The sequence below is a fragment of the Pygocentrus nattereri genome, chromosome 16 (assembly GCF_015220715.1).
Source record: "Pygocentrus nattereri isolate fPygNat1 chromosome 16, fPygNat1.pri, whole genome shotgun sequence".
NCBI lineage: Eukaryota > Metazoa > Chordata > Actinopteri > Characiformes > Serrasalmidae > Pygocentrus > Pygocentrus nattereri.
In genome coordinates this window covers 29414770-29441801 of record NC_051226.1, presented here as the reverse complement: position 1 = coordinate 29441801, position 27032 = coordinate 29414770, and the positions used below count along the sequence as shown (strand labels likewise).

The window sequence follows — 27032 nt, the reverse complement described above, 5'->3', positions numbered from 1 at the left end:
GTATCATAAAGATATTCCAATCCACATAATGACTTATGGCAGACATCATGAAAATAATTGTCTTTTAAAGTACACTCTAAAAAGTGCCAGAATGAGTTCTTTTAGTGTTGTCATTAGGGCCTCCGTGAAGAATTCAAATAGTCTATAGTGGAACTGATTTTTTTAATTTGGTATTTGGGGACTGTGTCTTTTGTTGACCCTCTAGACCCCACAAGAATTCTAGAACAGTATTGTGGGTTTCTGACAATTATCAGAGTATGCAGCTTATTTTTACTATTTTAAGTGAAACATTTTTTGGACAGTGGAAGGAATACTTCAAGGATCTTCTCAATCCCACCAACGGTCCTTCCCCAGAGGAGGCAGAGCTTGGAGATCCAAGCGAGCATTCGTCCATCATTCAGGCTGAGGTAGCCAAGGTGGTTGGAAAACCCCTTAGTGGCAGAGCACCGGGGCTGGATGAGATCCACCCGGAATTCCTGAGGGCTCTGGATGTTGTAGGGCTGTCATGGCTGACATGCCTCTGCAACATCGCGTGGACATCTGGGGCGGTCGCCCTGGAATGGCAAACTGGGGTGGTGGTCCCACTTTTTAAGAAAGGGGACCGGAGGGTGTGTTCCAACCACTGGGGGATCACACTTCTCAGCCTACCCAGCAAGGTCTATGCAGGGGTACTGGAGAAGAGAGTCCGACCGATAGTTGAATCTCAGCTACAAGAGAAACAGTGCGGGTTTCGCCCAGGTCGTGGAACACTGGACTAGCTTTTTATCCTCACCAGGGTCCTGGAGGGTGCGTGGGAGTTCGCCAAACCAGTCTACATGCCCCGGCAGTACGGTGTGAGGGGCTCGTTGTTACAGGCCGTTCAGTCCCTGTACAAACGGAGCAGGAGCTTGGTTCGTATAGCGGGCAGTAAGTTGGATTGGTTTTCAGTCAGGGTTGGACTCTGCCAGGGCTGTCCGTTATCACCGATTTTGTTCATAACTTTTATGGTCACGAGCTTTGGGTAGTGACCGAAAGAATGAGATTGCGGATACAAGCGGCTGAAATGAGCTTTCTCTGCAGGGTTGCCGGGCTCTCCTTTAGAGATAGGGTGAGAAGATCGGCAATTTGAGAGAAGTTCGGAGTAGAGCTGCTGCTCCTCCACGTTGAGAGAAGCCAGTTGAGGTGGTTCGGGCATCTGGTAAGGATGGCTTCTGGACGCCTCCCTAGGGAGGTGTTCCAGACATGTCCAACGGGGAGGAGACCCCAGTGAAGACCCAGGACACGTTTGAGGGATTATATCTCTCGACTGTCTTGGGAACGCCTCCATATCCCTCTGGAAGAGCTGGAGGAGGTGGCGGGGGAGAGGGAGGCCTGGGCCTCTTTGCTTAGGTTGCTGCCCCCACGACCCGGACCTGGATAAGCGGTTGAGGATGGGTGGATGGATGCATTTTTTCACATAACCAGGAAAAATGATAATAACTTAACAATTAACATGATATTAGGCTATAAATATTCACATTATATCAGACAATCTTTGTTAAATGCTGAACTCAATTATGATAATAATTAACGCAGTATAACTTTCCTCAATTGAACTATAAGAGCTATTAGATAAATTTTCAAAATAATACACTAATCTCACACTTCCACATTCTAGTAACAGCCCTGGTGGCGTTTTCTACTACAAGGAAAGTGACACTACTCTGTCTCTGCTGTCACCAGGACACACTTCAATTTTTTCAACATGATTAGAGAAGGAGGGGGCAACGAGTAAAATGAGTCACCAGATATACTTTAGCAACGTCTGAAACATGGAGTTATATATTCTTTGTTTGAGGAGAGCAAGCAGTGATCTGTTCTCCTGTGACCAAGTTTGACTCACAAGATAAGTGGCGTTAATATGAAAGCATTCATATTTAAGTATTAGTGCATTCCTCTGAAACGAAAGTGAAAGAAAGAAGTTGGTTCATGCAAGTTACAGCCCTGATTTAAACGAAAGTAAACTGAGGAAGCTGTGAAGCATTGGGAAGCGGGAGAACGCTACTTTTCCAGGCTAGCTGTTTTTACCAGCTGGCCAACTTGAAGCAACGTTGGTGGTTGGTTAGTGTAGAGGTTAACACTTCTGCCTTCTACACTGTAGACTGGGGTTCAATCCCCCACCAGGGCAAGCACCCTACAATATACCAATAAGAGTCCTTGGGCAAGACTCCTAACACCACCTTGGCCTACCTGTATAAAATGACCAAATTGTCACTCTGGATAAGAGCATCAGCCAAATAATGTAAATGTAATGTTCCATCATTTGCACAACATGGCGTATTGATGTTACTGTAGATCAAACAACACACAAAAGCACCTATTTCAGTTTAAACATACCATAAAGGAGGACTTTGTCTGGTGTTGATATACTGCGGTTCACCCCTCAAACTACTATTGAGAAATCCAGTTGTCTGCTAGCTGGTGTCTGAATATTGTGGTGTGCTCTGACATGGATATGGTAGGAACACTGGCAGTAATTCGTACTAAGTTGACGTTGTTGTAAAACTAACCAGTTTAACAATGTTGTTGGCCGCTTGTCAAATCTGTTCTCTTTCTTAAATTATGACTGTTACAAAAATTGAGGCCATGCTTTTCCAGCTGGTGAAAACAGCCAATCAGAAACTTTCTCCCACTATCACAAGACAGACTTGGGAATGTTCCACTGTCTGGCAAGTGTTTGCCATTTTCTGATAATAAAGGATAGTTTAAAACAGCAATTAACCACCCAGGAGGTTAAAAATCAGCCTTCAAACTTGAAAGAAATAATGATTTGACATTTATTGCCATATGTATCAATATCAAAGAACATGAATTTTGTTTATTGTGACAACATTTTTGGCCATATTGCCCAGCCCTGTAAACACTGTATTCAATGAGGGAAGTAAGGCCAAACTGGGGCTTCTCTGAACCAGCACTTAGTACTAGCTTTCTTACAAGCAACCAGAAATGTATTCAGTAGGTAGACATCACTCTTACTTAAGCCTTCAGGGGTTACACCAAGATACACAGAGTTAAATGACACCTCCACATCAAAACCCACGATCTCAGAAATAAATGTCCCCACATTAATCCAAAAGAACTGATTTTTACACATCACCATACCATGTGCATGGTCTATATTGCTCCACCTCCACAGCAGGGGAAGTGGGCCCCAGTTAACCTTAATTTGAGAGTGTTATAAAAAATCTGATCAGACTATTCCAGCAAAAATCCCTCCCAATCAATGAATTAGTGGAAGTACAATGGTTTTCCCATACTCGTGACCATACTTCCTCTGGGATCTTTTTCTGTGCATCTTGTTCCCAGCAAAGTCTCACATAATTAGTAGAATTTTTATTCATTAAACAGATGGCTTTGTACAGTTTGCCAATAACCTTTTTATTTCCTTCACCCTCATATGCATCTATAAAAAACTGCGTCAGTCCTGAGAAAGGAACTGGGTTGGGGCCTTTAACCTCTTTCACATAGCAGTGATGGAACTATAAATATCTAAAATAAATCCTATTTACAAAGGTCAAATGAGTTGTATAATTTCTGAAAACTATCAAGTTCCACATTTGATAGCATTATACAGAGGGCAGTAATACCACCTGTAGACCACTGTACCTATAATCATACAATGCTGGAGTGAAACGTGGGTTATAAGATGGCCAACTCAATACTACTAATTTCTCTATGAAGCTGGAATCTTTTAATCACCTCAAGCCAGATTTTAAAGGAAAATCCAACCCATTGATTCTGTATTTACACTAATTTCTTAGTCCTCTCAAGACCACCTAAAACTGACTGTACTGGATTATTCATTAGTGAAAATTCGATATCCTTCCATTTCGCTTCATAGGCTGGATTGCACCAAAGTACAAGTGGTCTTATTGAGCAGCAGTGTAATAATCTTTTAAACATGGCAGTGCCATCCCTCCCTTCTCTCTCAGCACCATCAGGGTAGAATATTTTACTCAATGCCTCTTTTTATTCTAAATAAACCTAGAAATATGTGTCCCTGTCCATGTCCTTATATTTTTTTAGCTGGTTAAAATGTATGGCTAATCAAAAGTGACACATCTTTTGATAAACGGAAACCAAGATATTGAATGGATAAAGAGTGTCAATTTAAGTTTTATGCATTTACCAATTCTTTAGAGGGGCTAAAATTAAAAGTCAAAGCTTGTGTTTTTTGAATATGGAGTACATATCCAGAGTAATTACCATATATTTTTAAAATACATGAAAATTAATTTTAATCATAGCAGATAGTGAAGAGTATAGTGTTCTGATACATTGTAACATCCATCCATCCATCCATCCATTTTCTAAGCCGCTTCTCCGTCAGGGTCGCGGGGACATTGTAACAACCTTTTACTAAATTCAAATCTATCCATCACCTGGTATAAGAATTCCCAGCCAACCGAGTTAAGGGCCTTTTCCGCATCCAAACTAAGGATAATTGCACTACACTCCCACCTCTTAATAACACCAGTAATATGAAGGGCTCTCTTATATTATCGTGGGTTTGTTCGTTTTTTATAAACCCGGTTTGATCCTCATCGATTAAAAGAGGCATCGACTTCTCCATCCTTTTGGCCAGAATTGATGTGTACAATTTATAATCTACACTGAGAACACTTATTGGTCTATAAGACCTACAGTCCATCCTGTCTTTACCCTTCTTTGGTATTACGGAGATAATAGCCTCAATCCACGAAGGAGGAAGGCATATAATTAAGACAAGTTTCAAGTAAAGGAAGCAAGGACTCTCTCATCAACTTGTACCACTCTGGTGGATATCAATCCGTGCCTGGCGATTTTCCTACACTGAGGGCCGATATTGCTGCATCAATTTCTTCTCTTGAAATTTCAAAGATTACTTCATCATTATGCTGTTTACCCAGAGAAGGGAAAAATGGTTCTATGTACTGTTCGCTGGTTTTCTCTGGTTGAGTATACAATAATTTATAATGTTTTTCAAAAGATTTTTGGATACCTTTTTTGTTCTTGTTTTATTTGTTACAGGGTCTCTAACTGTATAAATTAAGCTACTAGCTAATTGTTGCTTACGAATCCTCCAGGCTAATAATTTTGCTGCTTTTGGTCCCATCCATCCATCCATTTTCTATGCCGCTTCTCCGTCAGGGTCGCGGGGGGATGCTGGAGCCTATCCCAGCAGTCTTCGGGCGGAAGGCAGGATACACCCTGGACAGGTCGCCAGTCCATCGCAGGGCACCCTTGCCCTGAAATTTGCTTTTGGTCCCGCCTCATAAAATCTTTGTTTCATATATTTTACTTTCTTTTCAATCATTATGAATTTTAGATATTTCTTGTTTAGTTGGTCTCATTTGTTGGAGGATAGATGGGTCCAGAGTTAAACTACGAATCTGTTCCAGGTTTCTAAGTTTATCTTCCAAATTCTGCAGTTTTTGAGTTTTTTGAACTTTTTAATAAAAGCCGTTCGAACGATAGTTTTCCGTCTAAGAAAGGCTTTGGCTGACCTCTCCATTATTATAATGAATTAAAAAAGACTTCAATTCGTCTGCCATTGTGGCCTTGAATTTTGTATCATTTAGCATTCCTGTGTTTAACCTCCACAGGGTTTTCTTAGGAGTACTACCAAGATGTACTTGATGGTCCTTTGAAAACATTAAGAAATAATCAATTCTTGAGTGTATATTGTGACGTGCAGAGCAGAAAGTAAAATCTCATTTTTTTCCCATTCATATCTTGCCCATATGTCCATTAGGCCCAGATCCTGGAGCATATTATTCATCTGGATTTCTACAGAATTCTTTTTCCTCATTTTATTGGTAGTATCTAATCTAGGATTCAATAGCACATTCCAGTATCCATCACAAATAAGGGTTCCTTGAACTTTGGGTGCTAGTAAGTCAAATATTTTCTTAAAGAAGGCTGTATTGCATCTGGGGGGGGGGGGTGGCATAAATATTTAAAAGGGTAACTACCTTCTTTTTAGTTTACCCATGATTCTACCTTTTTATCTTTTATTTCAGAAATTAGCTCAAAACTAATTGAATTTGGTATTAATATTGCAACTCCCCTCTTTTTCTCTGATTCAAATGAGGAAAAAAAAAGTATTGCAAAAGCCTTTTTTTTATTTTTAATTTCTCATGTTCAATAGATGATAAATGTGTTTCTTGTCAAAAGGCTATGCTGATTTTTCTCTTTTCAGCTTAGTAATCATTTACTCCATTTACACCTCCACAGTCTAACCTGTTCACATTCAAAGACATAATATTATAGCATTGTAAAGACATTTTTGTTCCTCCAAGCAACTTTCATGTACCTGCCTCAATCGACCCACAGACCTCATACAACACTGACAAACAAGAACAATTGTCCAAGAGTCCAAAAAGAAAGTAAACAGGGCTTCCAACCAGGAGGAATCACTATATCCTCCAGATCTGAGGGGATCGTTGCCCCCCCCCCCATCTTTTTTACTAACCTTTCCCCACACTTATGGTTAGATCCTGTCAATCACCTCCCTTGTTCTCTTGCTCTCGATTTATCCTTTCAAACCTGCAAGGTTTCTTCCTTATACCTTCTTGGAACTTGAATTTGTTCCCCACTTGACTCGCTATTACTGTGCTCCAAAGGAGAAGCTTAGTCAGGGATTCCTCCATGATGTCATCCACTTTTTTCACCCGAATAGATCCCACTGGAACTCCTCTCCTCACCAAATCCTCAGCTGCTTCTGAAGCACTGTTGTAGTTGACCGTGCCCGAGTCGAGGTGCACCCGCAGCTTGGTCATTGAAGTTTGGAAGCGGATTTTGTTTGACGGCTTAGGAGAGCGCTCGGTGGTCATCTTTCAGTGGCAAGCTCCAAGTCTGAAAGGTCACCCAATTCGGTTTTGATGAAGTCATCAACAAAACTGCATGGAGGTACCCTCGACATCTTCCGGTACATTGTATATTCGAATAGTATTCCGCCGGGACCTTCCAGGTCTGACAGTTTAGCCTGCAATGTTCGTTGGTTTTTGATGAGCTGGATTAAGGAATCTTTAACTCCAATATCCCACCTCTCTGCCCCCGCCTTACTTCTCTCCACTTCTCCGAGTCGTTGCGTAGTCTCCCCAGTATGGTCCATAGTATCTGATATTTTCTGGTTAAATTCAGTAGACAGTTTGCTTCGACTTCTTTCTCCGTCTCTCGCTCTGTGATGCTGATTGATATATATCTGGATCAGACTTTGCAATCAAACTTCTCACTTGATCCATCTTATCCCTTTGAAGTAAACATCTAATATTTAAATCAATTGTTCTTAAACATTTTCTTCTAAAACTCGCAAAACCCTTATAGGTTTTCAGAAGGTTTTAGCTGGTACACAGGTGGAGACAAAGGCTTAATGCAAATCACATCGTTTGCATTTGTATTGTCTTTATATTGTCTGTTTCTAGACATTTCTTTTGCGCTTACGTAAAAAGCTGGTCCTAGGCCTACTGCCAATGACCACTGGAATATTTGAACAAATACCTTTTTAGTGTTGCACCATCATCTAGAATTTCTGTCTTAAAATCTGTGAAACAGATGAATTCCATCATATCTGAAGAATGATGGCTGATTGCAGAAGAGGTTACAATTGTCAATAAAAGTCAAGTCAGTTCAGAGGTTTTTTTTTTTGGAGCCAGGTATGAAGATTTAAAATGTGACTAAAATGGAATCTGCACCTATACCCAGGGACTGCATTGGGCCATAAATAAAAAGAGATTTCCCACATTCTTGTATAGATAGATAATAAGGATGTGAAGTCTCTTTTTAACAGTTTTGCGCTTTAAGCTCTGATATCTTTGCATCTGACATGTATTACAATCATTATGTTTGTAAAATTAACTTTAGTGCTTTTAGCATTTGTTTTCTCCTTTAATGACAAGAAGCAATGTCTAGCCACAGTTGTAATGTTGAAATATCTTGAAATGGTTGTTTTGTTCTGCATTGTCTGTTTTCATATTGTGAATTTAAATTTTACATAAAAAGAACAATAAAACAAATATGCTAATAGTCGGTGCATTTTTGTGTTTTCAAAAAGAAAAATGAACAGAACACCACATATGGAAATGTTTTGAATTCATAGTTCTGTTGCATTGAAACAACATGAAATCAACAAGAGTCTGGAGAAGCTGAAACTGGAAAGGTGGGGAGAAACAGAGGGGTCTGCATAGTTTTAAATGTTTGCTTGTTAATTTCCTTTTTCATTGTTATTCTACAGGTGTTCTGTCTGCCAGAGCAATGAGGAAAAGACGAAATTGGAAAACTCATTTTAATGTTTGGCGAAGTGAGAGTATTTGAGGACTTGTAGCACTCGATCCAATGGCAAAGAAAGGGCGCCCTAAGGGCGAAAAGCCTGAAGCCCTCATCTCTGCCTTACAGGCAGCCAATGAAGATCTCAGGTCCAAACTGACTGACATTCAAATTGAGCTGCACCAAGAAAAATGCAAGGTGGGTTTGGAGTTTTTTTAATTTTTACTTTTAAAATTTTTTATTTTTTTTATTTTGAAAATATTTTTTGTTACATTCATGAGCTCTTTTAATCACATTTAATGGTTAAAACTTGGCTGTCTGCCAAGTAGACCTAATTAAGCAAAACCTTTAACTTCATGTACACTTTTACTTTATCTCCATGCAATTTCTAACAGCAAACATTTAACTTTACTTTCTATAAATGCAATTTGTAACAATTCATTCAGGATCCTGCTGATCCGGTTACTTCTTTTTTCCAGTAACACTCATAGAAGTGACGTCAAAGCTTAAGTCCCCCTTGTGGAGAATTTTCAGCATGCCTAACACAGATTTATTGTGACCTATAGACACCCTGTTCATCATTCAAATTACAAACTAATTACTAATCTGAAATATCAAGAATAAGTTTTAAGAAATACATTTTTGGGATCAATTTTGTAACAGATTGAATCTAATAATTGTGACAGCTTAGTTAGCACATCAACAGGCCTTTCTTTATTAGCTAAATAATTGCTATCCCGTTCTCCTCAGGTGAACAAGCTGGAAAGAGACAAGGTGCAGGAAAGCAAACGCATTCGTGAACAGGAGCAACATCGACACACAGCAGCACTAACCGAGCAGCGGGCACGATGGCACGAAGAGAAACTCAAGGAGCTAGCTGCACTACGCGAGTCGCTCACACGGCAGCACGAGCAGGAGCTGGCACGCACAGCTAAGATCAAAGATGGCGAGATCCAGCGACTGCGTACGGCACTCAGTGCCCTGCGTGATGGCAGTGGGGAAAAGGTGCGGACAGCCCTAACACTGGAGGCCCGAGAGGAAGCGCGGCGCTTCTTCGACCACGAGCGCGTCAAACTAGTACAGGAGATAGCCGAGCTGAAGGCATCCAAGCGACAGACAGATGAGGCTCTCAGCACAATGATCCAGGCTGACAAGATGAAGGCTGGTGACCTGCGCACTGAGCACCAAGCACACCAGGAACAGATCAGCAAGATCAAGTGGGACTGTGAACGAGATATTCGACGACTGGTGAGTTCTGAAGCCACTGCTAATATCGATTGCGTCTAATATCATTGAGCCAGAGTGCCAGGACTGTACAGTTTTTATAGCAGGCTTTACAACATAAAAAGAGAATTTAAGGATTTATGTCATTTCCATCACACATTCGCATGGCAGAAGACAAATTTGCACACCATGGTGTAAAGAGAAACACAGTCATGACGCAGTATTTAAGTGATATTTGAATTATATATTTCTGGAGCTTCTCAAGAAGTGTTGCATGACTCCTATGTTTGTATGCTTATATTCTTTATTGCACAGTGAGATATCTGTACTGTAAAAAGACCTCAGGGACTTCTAGGCTTCTGGGAACTAAAATACTATTTGTAATTTTTATTTGAAATTTTAATGAATAGAATCATCCTGCTTGTTGTATTTAAAGTCTGTAAGTACAAATCCCATTTTCAGAAACGTTGGGACATCTGACTTGTTAATCCTCTTGAACCTTTGTGTAACTGACAAAAGTTCATAGAACTGGCATTTAATGTTTTGGCTGACCAACTTATTTTGTAAATACGAACAAAATTTGGTTTTGATGCCTGCAACACACTCAGAAAACTTGGGGCGGGGCAAAAATAAGAGCGAAAAATGTGTGGAATATTCAAGGTACACAGTTTTGAAACAGTCCACATAAGCAGATGAATTGGCAACAGGTAAGATTATCATGACTGAGAATCAATCAATTAACCTTTATTTAAACACAGAATATATTGAGGGAGACCCTCATTTACAATGTAGATGAGTAATACAGGAATGAGGGACTGAGGAGACGTACAGTAAAAAAAATCAAATGCTATAATTAAATAATAAAAATCCTAAAAGTAAAAGTTTAATAACAAGAAGGTATCAAAACAGTTAAATCAATAAACGATTAAAATTACAATATAGCAACTTATTATTTAACAGAGCAGAAAAGTAAAGTAAAAAGTAAACATAAATTAATGAAATAAAAAAATGTAAAACAATAAATTGACAATAATAAAAGAAATAAAAAGAATAATAAGAATGATCAAAAGTAGAGATAAAAGTACAAAAGTAAAAAAGTGAAAAACAATAGCTAAAACATACGAAAAGTTCAATATTAAGTAAACTATTAAATATGAAGTGAAATCAAACAAAGTAGTTGCAGGCTGTATGGAGGTGGTTAGAGACTAAAGAACATTTTGCAAAGAACACACCATCTACTTGTCTCCCATACGATGCCTTTCACCATCTACCATCTACCATACAATACTGTAAAAAGCTTTCAGGAAATCTTAATTCGTGAAGGGCAATGCCGGAAGCCCCTGTTGAATGTGCATGACCTTTCTGCCCTCAGGTGGCATTACAGGAGCAACTGTCATGCTACTCTGTTAAATATAGCTGCATTTATACACAGTCCCCTGTGTCAAGAAATGTAACTTGAAACTCTTAAGCAAGGAGATAAAATATATTAATTCAAAATGCAATTCTAGGCAGAGTTCTCTGGGTCTGAGCTCATATCAGACGGTCCAAATGACAGTGGAAAAGTGTGCAGTGGTCAGATGAGTCCACGTTTCAGCTTGTTTTGCAAAAGGTGCAAAACTCAACATCTGTCACAGCATGGGAGACTTTCATATGTGTGAAGGTACCACTGACATGGAGGTTTATACTGGGGTTTTAGGAAGACATGTGCTGCCATCAAGGTGACGTCTTTCCCAGGAAGCTGGTTATTTCAGCAAGACAATGCCAGGCCTAATTCTACATGTGCTACAATAGCATGACTTCTTGGAGAGAGAAAGCATGTGCTTTACTGGTCTCTCTGCAGACCAGATCTGCCTCCTGTTGAAAATGTATGGGGCATCATGAAGAGAAGAATAAGACAATGGACTGTTGAACAGCTGAAGTCTTATATCAAGCATCCCATCAAGAAATTCCACTTGCAAAACTGCAACAGTTCGTATCTTCAGTTCCCAAATGATCAAGAAGTGTAATTAAAAGCAAAAGTAATGTAAAACCGTGGTAAACATGTCTCTGTCCCAATTTTATTGAGTGCTTTGCAGTCATCAAATTCTAAATTTGTTTATATTTACAAAATATAAGTAAATTGGTCACTTAAAACATTGGAAATAAATTCCTTTGTCCAGTTAACAAATCACAGTTAAAATCAATCAGGATGTTTTCCACCATGGTATCTAGGTAGATGCAGCCAAGCTAGCTCAGCCATTGGACTGAAGACCTTACACCAGCATTATTAGGAAGTGGCAGTGGAATCAGCCAGTCACATTTTGATTTTGAATGGTTGGGAACAATTTCATGAGGAAAAAAGTGCTAGATACATCACTGACTTCAAATATCAGGTTCCAGCCTCTTAGCTCTTTCCTCTCCTAGTGGTTAATGTGGAAATACTTAGAACAGACGAGCTGTATTAAATCACTACTGATTACTCATCTTACTCAACTCATGAGTGACGCTAGCTTTTCAGTGCATTTTCCTCACTCAAACAGTTTTCACACAAAGCTTAAAGGAGTGGTTTAAGGAAAAATCTAATTTACACAATTTTGTTGCCACATATCCAAGATGTAGTTGATCAGCCAGGAAATGTTTGGTTTCCATATTTTGCTCCTTTGGTTTAGGAATGGAACTATGAGTCCAGCATTACTAACAAACACTAGAAGTCAATAGTTGCCTTTTTTATTTTATTTTATTTGTGAACAATGCCCAATTGGACCATGCCCAAAACTTCTCTCAGTCCACTTCTGTGTAGTTGAACACAGTGAGCACCCCTTTAGATGTTCTACCGAATTCTACCGAACTCCTCTTGGCATACACGTCATGCAGGCAGATGATTGCTACAAATCATTGTTACGATTTTTGTTTCTTAAATTTGTTGCTAACAATACATGCTTATAAAAAGAAACAATGGAAATAATTAATGTAATATATTGTCCATATGCATGCATCACAACACGATACCATGTACAACAGCTACCCTGTGCATTCAGCTACACGGTAAAGGTTTGTTCAGTTTTCTAATTCACAGTAAACCGTACTATGCACTAAACCACATCGACCAGTCTGTGTAACCTTAATGAAGACCAGGATGTGGATTGAAGGTTGAGCTGAGAGAAGTTGAGAGATGTTTTGGAGATGTGTTTACAAAAATTTGGCTGAATACTGATTTCTGTTGTTTGCTAGCAGTGTTGGCCTTGTAGCTTCAGTGTTAACCTAGAAAAGTACAATTTGCGAAATCATGCAGTCCTAGCTGATCATTATATGTGGGTTAAGTGGAAAATTGTGTAAATTAGATTTTTGGACAAACTATTGTTTTAAATCATTTATTTTTCATGGCCAAAATAGTGCCTTACAGGTTAAGCTATATGAACTGAAGGCTATTATTCTTAATCTCTTACTGTTTATAGAACTATGAAACGAGCAAACGAGCAAAAACATATTCTTATCTGACAGTGATGAACGAGAGACTTCAGTGTGATCTGTGTTCAATATTCCAGGTGGATGAAATTAAAGCGAAGGACAGAACAATTTTCTCCCTGGAGAAAGAGTTGGAGACTACGACAGGATTCCTGCAGAAGTTGCAGCTTCAGAAGGATGCACTAGATGAGCAGCTTTTCCTTGTGAAGGAGGCAGAGTGTAACCTGGGCAGCCCTAAAAGAGAGATCCCAGGACGAGCTGGTGATGGGGCAGAGCACTGTGGGAGCCCAGTAAGGAAACAATAAACACAGATCACTGGCACATTGCAGAAAGTCCTTATGTTAAGAAAGACAATTTTTAGGATAAAAAAGTAGCTCAATATTCTTGTTTGTCACATATAAATGCTCTTTTCATCAGGTTTTAAATGAAGTTTTTTTTATCCCTGATAGGAACAGTAATTACAACAATTAACAACAATTACATGTTTGGTTTGTCATCTGTTTAGGATATGAGGAGGAACCAGAGACGCATTGCTGAACTAAACTCCAGCATCCGCAAGCTAGAGGACCGTAATGCACTACTGGTTGAAGAAAGAAATGAGTTGGTGTGTGAAATTTGTCAAACACAACTGATAAACGAGAGGGCATAGAAGCAAGGGAGTAATGACCTGAGTGCTTATTCCTCTGGAACCTTTATAGGCCCTTACTCAGTTTCTGGGTTTTCACTACTAACTATTAAAGTCCCTTAAGCTGAATTTTTTTTTCAAAAATATAGTTTTAACATTTTTCTGCATTTTCGTTTTGCTGTGCTTCAATTTTTCTTTTTGCTCTCTAATCTTTCTCTCTATCTCGCTTGTGCTCTCCTTCTCAGCTAAAGCGAGTGCGAGAGACAGAGAAACAATGTAAGCCACTGCTGGAAAAGAACAAACTGTTGAATAAGAAGAATGATGAGCTTACTCAATCTCTCCAGCGCGTGGAAGAGAAGCTCAAGAGCCTGACCAAGGAGAACCTAGAGATGGTAAGTGCCATCTTTTTTTTTTTTTTGCCAAGTCACAGCTAACTTCTTTCATATCTGTGTACTCTTTCAGCAAACCTTGGTTAAGTGGAACATAATAGCAGAGGTGGAGTGGAAAGACTAAAGAGAAATTATACTTATGTAAGAGTATGTGTACTTTGTTAAAATCTTACTCAAACTGGAAATACAGACACAAAAATACATTTGAGTGAAAGTAAAAAAGTATATACTTATATAAAAAGTATATAAAAAAGTTCATATTTATAAGTTTTCTTCGATGATGTATAATGTGGTGGTGTGGTGAGGTGACTAATCGGTGGTAGTAGTCCTTGCACCAAGACAAATTAGCATTGTTGTGAACAGTTTACAAATATATGAATTTGGTTGGATGTTTTAATAAAAACAATACATTCAAGTGCAAATGAGCTAGGAGAAAAAATATAGATGCTTTATAGATTTGTAACCAGTGCTTTGAAAGTCTAAATGAAAATGTAACCAGTAAAAAGAGAAAGGAATGAAGTTCTTGAGCGTTTTCCACCTCTGCATCTTAGACCTTACAGGTTTTATCAATACAATGGAATGGCTGGTATCAAACTAATAAACTTTAATGATAAGAATTTTAGACAAGAACTGTGGTCATTCAATCTATTTTACTTTTTAGAAAGAGAAAATTAGTTCTCATCCACCACTAAAGAAGCTCAAGTCCTTGAATGACTTGGACCAGGCTCAAGATGACCAAGAGATTGAATTCCTCAAACTGCAGGTTCTAGAGCAGCAGAGCATGATTGACGAGCTGACCAGAGTGAGTAGGAAATTGTGTTGAACCATTGGTCACATGCTCTTCACACTTACTTACAGGTTTTTTTAATGCTTTCTTTGTGTGATGCACACTGAAAAGCCATTCAAACTCTTGAAAGATGACTCGCTTCTATATGATCATAAATACTGTCAAAAGGCAGTTTACTCTTTTATTTTTTGTTCTTTCCTGCTTTCTTGATAACCTTGCAGTGTGTTTGTAATACTATTTTATGATGCCTTGGTGTTGTGTAACTGATATCACTGATTCTCCATGTTTTAGGATAGAGAAAAGCTACTTCGGAAAAAGCGTCATAAACGAAGCAGACCTATCAAGGTATGATGGCAATGAGTTCTAATTTTCCATGGAGTGTCCCATGGATTCCATGGGGAATATAGGCTATGTTTTATCCATGTGAGCTAACCTGTGCATCTCCTATACAGAGGCATATTGTTGTGGACACATTCTTTGGGTATGATGAGGAGTCAATGGACTCTGAGACCTCCTCTGTAGCTTCTTTACGAATGGATCGAACTCCAGCAACACCAGATGAGGACTTAGATGAGGTGAGATTTAAGATGTGCTTTGGAATCTTTGAGGGTGATGGGGCTAGCAAATACTGCAGATAGTATTAGATCATCCAGAAAAATGCTCTCCTTAATCTACATCTTCTCATTGTGCTGTATTGATTTTATCTTTGGTTTTCTCCATTTTGTCCATTTTCCGTTCTTTCTTTTTATTGAAATACTCTCCCACTTTATTCTTATCTTCTCACCCTACACTGCTCTTCTTCTCCACTTCCATTTTTCCCATCTTGTGCTCTATCTCATGTTTCTTGTGTAAGCTGGCTGTTTCATTCTGACTTTACAGCTAGCTCCCATCCCCCTCCTCATTGGCTGACTCATGAGTCTCTGGTTGTTTCTGTAGGGGCTGGCTGCTGAGGAGTCAGAGCTGCGGTTCAGACAGCTGACACGGGAGTACCAAGCCCTGCAGAGAGCCTATGCCCTGCTGCAGGAGCAGAAGGGGGGTGTTCTGGATGCCGAGATGGAGGCCAAGGTAACCTGAAAATGTCTCAAGCGACATCAGTATTTTGCAAATGATGACTGATGAACCGTGATTAATTTATAAAGTCAAAGCCTTTGGATATTGTCAAGAAACAAACTCTTTGCTGGACGTATTAAGATTTTTATACATTGTGATATACATTGTGAGACATAGGTTTATGTGAATTTCATTGTATGCACTTACATTTGATCTTGAAGATATATAGATGCTGCTTCAGGTTACTGATAGTTGTTTTTCGTGACATACCTTCTATACATTCTGTACTTTGTATAATTTATTTTTACTGTTTTTACAGGCTCATGAACAGCTCCATGCTGATGTGCAGAGATACAAGGCCAAAATCGAAGACCTAGAGAAAGAGCTCACACTCAAAGGACAAGTTAGTTGTTCTCATTCAAAGCCCACTGTTGTTCATAAATACACAAAGAATGATCAGTTATTCATAAGTGTAATCTGAGGCTCTTTTTTAATATTTTAAATTCGTACATAGTACACACTCAGAACCAATTTAGACATATGTCTGGTTGATTGAGGTGACATAGAGGGTCATTAAAGGCCTGTCATTGTGATCACAACTGGAGCATGGTTTGACAGAGCTCAGTTGGTGATATTGATTTTCTAGTGGTTTACTAGGGTCATCCCTTCTCAAATAATTGGCATGTACAGCAAATCTATACTTAAAGAGCATTAAAAAATAAGTGGAACAGTATATTGCACTAGAGATAGTACTGTATGAGCAGATGCCTAATTCACATGCATAACCAAGGGTGCTCTATCTGTCCTGCTGCCTACAACAGCAAATGGATCTGTAATTAGAATTGGTTATGATGGAAAGCATTTTTGTTCAAGCCTCCATGTTCAAGCTCGTTATTCTGTTACTTTCTCTCTCTCTCAAAGGACTCAAAATGGGTAGAGGAGAAGCAGTTGTTCCTCAGGCGCAATCAGGAGCTCCTGGAGAAGGTTTGTGCATGGGTTTCCTCCCTCCTCCCAAAATATTATAGGATCAGTATTGTTAGTTCGAGTGGGGAGGAGGAGAGATGAGGTTATGTTAGGAAAAAATGACCTTGTTATCAGAACAAGGCTAAAGGGAACTTTGCTTTGGAGTTTTCCAGATTGAGTATTGCAACAGCAGAGCATATTTTAAAATTCTCTGACCTACAGTGAATGAGTGAGGTTACACGTGGCATTTTGTCAGGGGAACAAACTTTAAGCACCAAAATACCTAAAAACATGAATGTGTCTAAGGTGGGCTCAAGTCAGTTCTTGGTTCAATGTTCCATGCTTTGTTGCTTTGAATGTCTTTTGCAGGTGGAGAAGATTGATGGCGAGAATGCACGTCTGCAGCAAGAACTACAGGACTCTAAAGACCAGAATGAGCTTCTCGAGTTTCGCATACTTGAACTTGAGGTTGGATCCATTCACTCTACATCTTACTAAACCAAGACTGACTACTGTTTTAAACCATCACATAGAGCTCAGAGTGGGCTGTTATATAGTTTTTTACTTGTCACCAGATTAACACTTTGAAAGTTTCCAGGCTGTGTGACAATGTACTTAATTTCTAAACCCATGATTTGGTGTTTTTCGCTCAGATCTTTACCTTATTTGGTGTTGAGCAGTCAGACCTTTTCTTAAGTTCAGTTCGTTCTGCCATGTAAACACTTCACTCTTACCCAGCAACAGATCATAGTCCACTTCCAAGCAAACACTGGTGTAGTTCGCTGCTGGTAGGCACACCTTTTTATGATGGTCTGCACCAAATGAGAACATTGGAGCTCAACATTGGAGCATGGATCATGCTTTTCTCAGTGTACAACAGTGGTGTACAGTCCACATAATTTGCCTGATTTAATATTTAATGTTATTATTATATCCTTCCATAATAAGTTTGATAATACATTTTATCTAGAATATAATTGAGGCATAGATCTGAGCTTTATACTAACCAATAAATGGACCAGTAACAGACTTGTTAAAGTTGAAAATAAAAACACACATGGAAAACAGTTGTTTAAGAAGACAAACATGAAAGTAGAAAGTCGTGTGTCTGCCAAATTTTGGATCAGTTAATAAATGCAAATTCCCACTTTCGGCTGAGGCAAAATGCTAAACGATCTTCTTCATAGCCAAACAAAGATATTTGAACAAAGAAATTTGCTGCATGATTGTTATTCCAGGCCAAATGCTACATGAAAGGATAAGTGGCTTCATTTAGTGGTGGAATACGGAAGCAACCCAGCCACTGATTTAAATAATTATGGTTATTTTAGTGAAATAATGATTCAAACAGAAGTAAAAGTAGCCTAGCCTTCTCTAAAAAGTTTTAAAAAATACTTACTACACCAGTGTTAGCAGTAAATCTGAAGTGAATGGTTAATGCTGAAGTAAGTGGTTAAAGTGTAACTGAGAAAAAAGTAGATTTCTCCTCAAGATATGCTTGAGTGTAAATAAAAGTCAATGATACTCAGAAAAGTATGCTAATACTCAGAAAATCTATTTTGCGTAGGTACATGTAACTAAGTAAATGTAACTAGCTTCTACCCACGTCTGCTGTGAAAAGTGATTGACTAAGCTATACCCTCTTTGATTTGATAGGAGCGAGAAAGGAGGTCCCCACCATTTACACTTACGATCCACCCTTTCTCTGAGGGAGTGAGTGCACTCCAGATCTACTGTATTAAGGAAGGAGTAAAGGTAAACAAATAGCTGTTGCTATACTACAATTCTTGTAACACATTACTTTAGGTATTTGTATATTGGTAGGCTTTGGAAACAGTCTCAAAACAGCAAATTCAGAAGTTGAAGACCCTGCACAACTCTGCTTTTGTTGTTCTTGGTTGATGGTGCATGGTCTTTAGTATTTCTATTTTCTCCTTTGCAGGATGTGTGTATACCTGATCTCATCAAACTGTTAGATATTCTAGGAGATAACGGGGTAAGTCTTTAATTACTTGCCTTTATTTAATATTATGTCTGACTAGTAACATATTAACAATATGCATATATTACCTTGACTCCCACAGAATTTAAGGAATGAAGAACAGGTGGCCATCATCCAAGCAAGCACTGTCCTGTCTCTAGCTGAGAAAGTAAAGATCTCAATGGTTATGTTTTTCAATGTCATACTATGCTCATTTATTGATACTATAGCATTAAACTCGAGTAAAAGTTCAGCTATAAGAATAGCCATATATACCTGCACCTTGAATTAATTAGATTTTTTAGACTGCATTCTAATTGTCTAGTTTAGCATCGCCTTTTATATAGCCTCAGTCTCAGACACTCGGCCCGTAGAGGTACACTTCATATTTATTGGATCACATTTATATTTATTGCGCACTAAACTATCAGCATCAGAATTTTGTTTCTGTTCCAGTCTGACTTGCTATCCACATGTCCCTGTGCTGTTCAGTGCATATTTTTTTTCTGTCCAGGCAGACTACACTACTACTGTAATGAAAAAGTTTGTTAATGTCATAATATTGCATCGTTAAAAGTTGCTTAAGAGTTTTTTGTTAAGGCATTTAGTAGCTAGTAAATTAGATGCATGTTTGCTGATGCATATCACTTCATGACATTACTAATAATCAATCATTTTTTAGTAGTTACTGAATAAAAACAGTAACTGTAATCAGCCAGTCAGCAACTTTTAGTCTGTGTCCTTGTCTTTATTGCCCTCTAGTGGATCCAGCAGATTGAGGGCACAGAAGCAGCACTCCATCAGAAGATGATGGACTTGGAGCTGGAGATGGTACTGTCGACCTGTTAGACTTTTTTTATTTTTATGAAATTAATAACTGCCTCATAAACGTTGGTTCTGGAAGAGGCTTACAGAAGTATTTTTGCCTTACAGAGTTAAATTATACAGAAAAATTTGACTGGGATGAATTATTAAATTTTATATTTACTCTATGTATAATTTGGTTTACTTATAATTGTAATTATTTTGTTTTGCTACAGTTTGAAGTGTTTTTTGCTATTCGAAATATCTTCCATGTTGGCATAGTACTTCTGGAGGTGCTGCCATCCTTTCATTTATTTATAAGAATGTCACTGTAATATGGATTTCTGCTTTGTTGTGCATCAGAATTGTGGTTGAATGTCTGCTGTCATCTATAGGAGATGTTCTGTAAGCAAAAAGGGTATTTGGAGGAGGAGCTTGACTACAGGAAGCAGGCTTTGGATCAGGCTTACATGGTAGGCTTTGATAATACATCTAAAAACCCAAAAAGTCATATAGTCAAGTGCAGCACTGTTCCATGTATGTATGTATCTTCAAACAGCAAATCCAAGAGCTAGAAGCAACCCTGTACAATGCACTCCAGCAAGATAAGGTAATAAAGTATGGTGAGCCACTGAGTGAGCTGCAGAGGGATGAGCTGCGAACAGCTGTGGAGAAGCTACGGCGGCAGATGCTGAGGAAGAGTCGCGAATATGACTGCCAGGTGCTGCAGGAGAGGATGGAACTCCTCCATCAAGCCCAACAGGTACCTGCTGCATTAATGGCTGTATTAACTCCTATACATCAATATTAGGTTACTTTATGTTTCAGTTGTGATTGATATGAGACACTGTTTGTCCTTTGAATGAATTCACCAAAAAATGTCACCAGTTTTTACAAAAATTGTGTAACTTGGTATTAATGCAGTGACAAAGTATGAATCTTTGTATAAAAGTGCCATTCGTATCTTTGTGAATTACTTAACTGTCAACAAGTTCATATTTCCTCAGCATTTGGCTCATGTATCTGTCTACAGTTTTAGTGCCTGATGTCTCCAGCAGGGGAGCCAAAACACAGCAGGCCAATATTTCAGTGCCTTATATATATCTAATGCCTTATATTTGCCATGTTAATGTCATTTAGCTTTAAGTTATTATTATTTATGTAATAATTACATAGGCATTCTGTGGGCCACAGAATAGTCTTTTGATTCTTTAATTATTTCTATTCATTAACCATTGGTAATGTACTTTGTTGGTATTGCATTGCCTGTTTACATTATAGTGCAGGTGCTATGTGAAAATCCTTGCGTTCATTACATACCCATAGAAATTTTTTAAGTAACATTGACCAAGATGGGATCCTTTAACTGGACATATACTAACGTTCAAAAGTTTGGAATTTCTGTTTTTATCCAAATAAAAACAAATTTGTTGAAAACCAATTATGAAAGTAATTTTATTAAGATGCTACCACTTCATAGGTCTTTGTCTGAAGCTGATGAAGTAAAAAAAATAAGACAAAGAAAGCTGAATAACATCCAGAATCTAGTCTTGTATTTGAACAGTGGTGATCAATTCTCCATGCAAATAAATTATCAAGAAGGAACTGCAAGTAGATAACTTATAGTATATTATGTATCATTTAATAACTTTGATGTTCCAGACGATTTTAAAGATCTTAAAAGACCTTCTAGTGTCTAGCTTATAGTATGAATAGCTTATAGTTTGACTATGCATTGTATAACTTATTACTGAATACTGAATATTATTTTGAATAGTAAAGATACAAAATATGTTCTACATGAACAAGCTGTTTCCCCACAAATGAACTCTTCTGATTGAGTTGTTTAATTTACGCATGTTGTGTTGAACCTACTTAGCTATAATGACAAAACCCTCAATACATGAACCGCATATGATGATTTCCAGCACATATTTAATGTACAATACAGAAACACTAAAGAAGAAGACAACTATGTTTTTTCTACTTATAGAGAATAAGAGACTTGGAAGATAAAACAGACATCCAGAGAAGGCAGATTAAGGATCTGGAGGAGAAGGTGAGATGACTCACAAAGTTTCCAGCTTTGTTTGGTTGTGTCCTTTTCCACTGGTTAAAAGAAACATTCACTCATTGTTAATGATGCTAATAATGAATGAAAACTGGAATGAGCCTGCTGTTATTATGTAAATTATAATAGGGGCAGTTAGCTTTAGTTTGGTTAGCCATGGTAGTATTCCTGAGTGAAGTAATCTTTTAAATGCTTCTGTACACTTTTCTACACTTTGTACAAGACCATTTACTGAATAGGTGGCCTCATACATGATCTTGTATGCTTAAGCTGTGATCTGATGCATATTATACTTAATGGTTTGGATTTTCATTCTTCATGAAAGGACCATGTCAAATATAACAGATAGAATTTGCTGTAAAAATGACTAAATAAGTCACTAGAATTGCTATAAAAATAAGTTACTGAATGTCAGATAAATGATCTGACAGCATATCCGTCCAGAGAAATTGCTGTATGGATACGTGTCATTGTCCTTTTTCTTGATGCATGTTTTTGTTTGTAAGCCTGCACTTAAGCTTTTTTTCCTGTCCCGTCACTTTGATTAACACTTGTTTCTTTCTGTCCTCTTTCTTCATGTTGTTTACTCCCTACAGTTTTTATTTCTGTTTCTATTCTTTTCTCTCGCCTTTATCCTTTGGCCTTGATGTCTGTGACATCTCTTGCTGCAGAGGTGAGTGTGGAATGCATAGCCTCTCCTCTGAGCTGTTGTCCCCTGTCTTGTGCTTTTGCCAAAGGAATACTGGAATACACTCTCAATCTTTTGCTATTGTCTTCTTATTTCCCAGAACTTCTTACATCACTGCTAGTTTTTGGGACTTGAGTGAAGAAGCTTAAAAACAGTGTCTGTTTACTGTAAAGCTAAACTATGAATGCATGAGTTTACAATAAAGAGAATGAAGCATTGACCAAAATCGAGTTGGAGGAAATAAACTGGAACAGTGGTCATTAGTGCTGTTATCAGTGCTGTTATTGCACAAAAATACAGTCTTGTTCAAAATTTCTTGCCCCACTTTTCATGGTAAGAATCCAACGTGGTGAATTCATATATCAACCCATTTCTAATCTTCGCATGTTTCAAACTACTGAAATTGCTTATAATCAAATTACACTACAAAAATATGATATTAGGTACATTTGAAGTATTTTTATTGATAGTAGTAGGAGTCGTAATAGCATTCAACATTTATATGGTAAGGGCAAATTAATATTGCACAAGACAAAATAAATCAAGTGTGGATGTAACTATTGAGTTACAAAACTCAGAGAAAAGCACTTTTGTTCTCCGATTATGCACCTATGTTTTTGTAATCGTTTAGATATGTAGATCATGGCTTGGCACTGTCATAATAAAATAAGCACAGGTGTCTCTTAAAAAGATTTTGTCTAGATTGCAGCATATGTTAATCCAAAATGTGTTCAACCTTAATGGCGCCTTCACAGATGTGCAAATTACCCACTAATACCCCACCCAGTACCATAACAGAGCCTGGCTTTTGTACTTTAACTTTAACGTCTGCTATTTCCATAAACATGATTTTGTCTTGTTAGTAGTCAACAGTATTTTTAGATATGTTGACATACCGCTTTGCATAGTAGCCCTAACTTGCATTTGTGGATGCAATACCAGATGGCAGAACGGTTTATCAGAGTATTCTTGTGCCCATGCTGTGATATTCCTCACAGAAGCATGTCTGTTTTTTTGCACTATCTAAAGAGTTAAAAGTCATGGCCATTAAGTTGTGGTTTGCCCATTAAGGAATGCTGTTCTTAAACTGTTTTCCTTGTTTTTTTTTTTTAGCAAAGTCGTAAGCTTTGATCCATCCTTGTACCCTGAACTGATATTTTGACCTGTCGCAGTTATGAAATATTCACCTGATCTTATTACAAGATTACTCACCTGATTTTATTACAATTTTTTATTACAAGCTAACCACAATTATTTTCCACAGTTCTTCTTAACATTCATAATCATTTGTTTTTGTTACAGCAAACAGAATATGAATTAGTTGTGGTTTTATTTATTGGGCTGAGGCAAATACATAAATAAAGTAAAAAAAAAGACGTCCTGGGTCTTATGAAAATAACAAAAATTCTACCTTCTGCCAATAATACCTGGTGCTATAACACCATTACAAAGCTGCAACAATGGTTGTCTATTTTAACTCGAGCTTCTGCTGAAATCTACTAAGTATTAACACTCAGGAAGCATAGTAGCTAATCAGCCAATATGGCTTGTACTTTAATATTTGCATGCAATGAACAAAAAAGACACTTCAGTTGTTGATTGCAGGTATTTTTGTGGCAATTTAGTCGCAGCTCAGCTATAATTTCATGACCGTGACAGACCTACTGATATTGGATCATTATTTATCAGTTTGTAGCTTTGGTTAAATGATTTGCAATCTATAATTTTCTGATTCTATAAATCAGAATACGCTCATTAATTTGTCATTTTAAGTGATTTGCTGATATAATGTGATGTCACATTTAAGTGTCAATTTAAGTCACAAATTCCATTTTGATTTGTTTTGTTTTCCTGTAGGCTCTGTGGCAACCCAGATGTCTTACAAGCAACTGCAGTTTACCACTTGCGAAGGCTAAAACTGTATTAGTGGCCATTTTTTGTGCGTGTATGGGTGGACGTGGGAAATGTAGTGCTATGGTAATGGATTATAGACACCTTTTTTTTTCTCTGAAGCTCATCAGCAATGATGTACTGGATTAACCCTTCAGATGGATCTGAAATCTGCAGATTACCTAGTAAAATAACACATTCACATACAAACACATACACAAAGATACAGTACAAAAGTTTTAGGCACCTTAGAAAAATTTGAATAAAACTGTTTATCTGGGTGTTTATTTGCTCTGAAAAAAAAAACAAATCAATACAAATTAACGTTAATATCATAAGTTGTGATTTTACATATGCCAATGTGTTTGTTTAACAATTTCTAAACCGCTCCTGGTGGGACCCCAGTATTAATTGTAGTTATTATCCAACATCTGATGTGGTGGTGATGGAATTTAACAAATCCATGTGATCTGTTGGGGCATCCAGGAGAAATCTGGAAAAAACTTTGTTTTTCTAACTTGCACACAAAATCCTTGTTACTTTTTACTCTGTACATGTTTATTTGCATCTGTGTTCATGAAATATGGTGCTTTTACAGGCACAAACACTCTTGCTGCCAAGATACATGGTTTTAAACAATGTGCTTTGGTACCTAAGACTTTTGCACAGTACTGTTTATACAGTTATATGCAAACGTTTGGGCATGCCTGGTCAAATGACATGTATTTTCTAAATGAAAATAAGTTCACACATCCTATCAGTATTGATAGGCCTACTGACATCCTTTACAGATAACACACTACTGCACATTTTAATGCACAGTTACTGCTTAATTGCCGAGTTCAAGGTATTGGGAAAAAATGAAACATGAAATGTGGTCTATGCAAATATTATTGCACATTTTATATTTTATGTTTCGTTGAAACTCAGCAAATACATAGAAAGTGTGTGCTACGCTTTGTAGAAAAATGCCAGTTAAGTTTGTTCTCTGTAGAGGATGTGGTACCTTTTTTTTTTACTTAGAAAATAATGTAATTTGGCCAGGAATTTTAAAGATTTTGCATAAAACTGTAGCATATGAAATGTATGAAAATGTATGAAATATACACATAAACACAAACTGCATCAACAAATTACAGGCAAAGCGAACCAAAGTCTGGAGGATTTTACTGTTTATCTCTGCCATGCAGGGGATTTGCCATGCCACCTGCCAGCACCTGCCTACTGCATCTATCGCAGCCTAATGCCGTCTTTCATCAGACTACCAGTCAGAACGTGTCACTTTTTGTCTCTCTCTTTCTCTCCCATACACATACACACACATACAGAAAAGTGGAATGGACACACTAACTCACATACACACAAAGGAGCTCTAAGACAAGACTCAGGGCCTGTGAGCAGATGGACAGCCTTGTCTTTGCTGTCAGGAGCACTTTGGGGAGGCGTCTCTCACACTGCCTGAAACTAGATCGAAGACAAAGAGTGATCAAATGCAACCGTCAACTGCTAGCCCATCACTTTGCAAGCGGTCCAACCTCCAAAAGACTCCTCATGCTGTCGGTTCACTCCCAGATATTAACGCAACTCAGTGAACTTCAAACTGTATAGTTTTATTATTTTTATTACTATTATTATTATCATCATTGTCCCCATGAGCCTTTATGTACCACCACTTTCCTGTTAATAATCGAGAGTACCCTTCAATTATTGCTGTGAAATATATGTTTATTAATATGTACGTGTTGGGATGATCTCCTCTACATCATCTTTCTCCCACTATAAATACTCCTTTCTCTGCAGCTTGAGCAGTAGCATCTCTCTGCAGTTTATCATTTATTGAGGACTATAAATTGCACCGTTTATTGTGGTGACAGCTGCAATGAAGAAAAAAAAAAAAGATCTCAGATTCCCAGGTCTGCTGATGTGGCAGATGTATCTTCTTCTTCCTGCCTGTAATATGAATCCATCTTTTTTACTCTTTTAAAGAGAACCAACAGTAGCTTACTGGCAGGAATTTCTCTTAATCATTTGTATGGAATGATCTTTCCAGCTACCCTTTAAATCTGCTGTAATTTGCTTGTAAATACATCTCTGGACGTTCAACACCTGCAATGGGATTGAGCTGATTTAATTTCATTAAAGTCTAAATACCTCTTCAGCTAATATGGATTCTTTTTTTCTTTTCTCGTTCCTTCTTCGTTCATATTAGTATATAAAACGAACACAGGCCTTCAGGATGTAAATGCAAAAAATCAAGTCAACATCCGATACCTTCCAATACTATATGATGTAAGCCTAGTGTAGGCTTAGTTGTTAGTGTAGTTGTTGGTCACTTTAAACATTCCCACCTTATTCCCACCAAGCATACCTGGGCAAGTTTAGCCTGTTTTAAGTGCACACTTACACAATCACAACCTCTTCCCAAATATGAGTGGACAACAAAACGGCGGCAAAAAAACGACATTTTGCAGTACCAAAGTCTACCAATTTTACTGTATTTGACTAAATAGAATTTCTAAGTATAAATGTTCATATATTGGTTTTTTAAAAATGTGTTTGTAAAATGATCTGTAGAAAGACAGCACTGTCCAACCATATACAACACCACCTGAATTTAGTTTCATTGCAAAGTGTGGTACAAGTAAGTAAAGCTGCTGTAGCACAGCTTCTCTGCGTCTATAGGGACTGTGTTACACACAGCATGTCAGTCAGACCACAAATTTTTATGTGAGAATGATGTTCTGTTAAAACATACAGTGCTAACATCGCACAGCGCACACCTAGCTTTAGGGGACAAGACATCAAACTCGAAGTGGGCTCTTCATATCTGAGTAAAATCCTCAGATATGAT

At 37.9% G+C, this 27032-nt stretch overlaps 1 protein-coding gene across 1 annotated transcript in view; it reads left to right on the top strand.

Moving 5' to 3' along the window:
* Positions 1–26344, top strand: part of jakmip2 (janus kinase and microtubule interacting protein 2) — a 38024-nt gene extending 11680 nt beyond the window's left edge. Inside the window, exons 2-22 of the mRNA XM_017705326.2 lie at positions 8234–8463; positions 9016–9513; positions 13014–13223; positions 13439–13537; positions 13804–13950; positions 14609–14749; positions 15026–15079; positions 15187–15309; positions 15671–15799; positions 16104–16187; positions 16706–16768; positions 17117–17215; positions 18404–18502; positions 18690–18743; positions 18832–18897; positions 19491–19559; positions 19928–20005; positions 20092–20295; positions 21526–21591; positions 22200–22276; positions 24149–26344. Coding sequence (XP_017560815.1) covers positions 8335–8463; positions 9016–9513; positions 13014–13223; positions 13439–13537; positions 13804–13950; positions 14609–14749; positions 15026–15079; positions 15187–15309; positions 15671–15799; positions 16104–16187; positions 16706–16768; positions 17117–17215; positions 18404–18502; positions 18690–18743; positions 18832–18897; positions 19491–19559; positions 19928–20005; positions 20092–20295; positions 21526–21591; positions 22200–22250 — 2463 coding nt within the window. The 5' untranslated portion in view covers positions 8234–8334 and the 3' untranslated portion in view covers positions 22251–22276; positions 24149–26344. The remainder of the gene's footprint in view (positions 1–8233; positions 8464–9015; positions 9514–13013; positions 13224–13438; positions 13538–13803; positions 13951–14608; positions 14750–15025; positions 15080–15186; positions 15310–15670; positions 15800–16103; positions 16188–16705; positions 16769–17116; positions 17216–18403; positions 18503–18689; positions 18744–18831; positions 18898–19490; positions 19560–19927; positions 20006–20091; positions 20296–21525; positions 21592–22199; positions 22277–24148) is intronic.
* Positions 26345–27032: the final 688 nt, after the last annotated feature.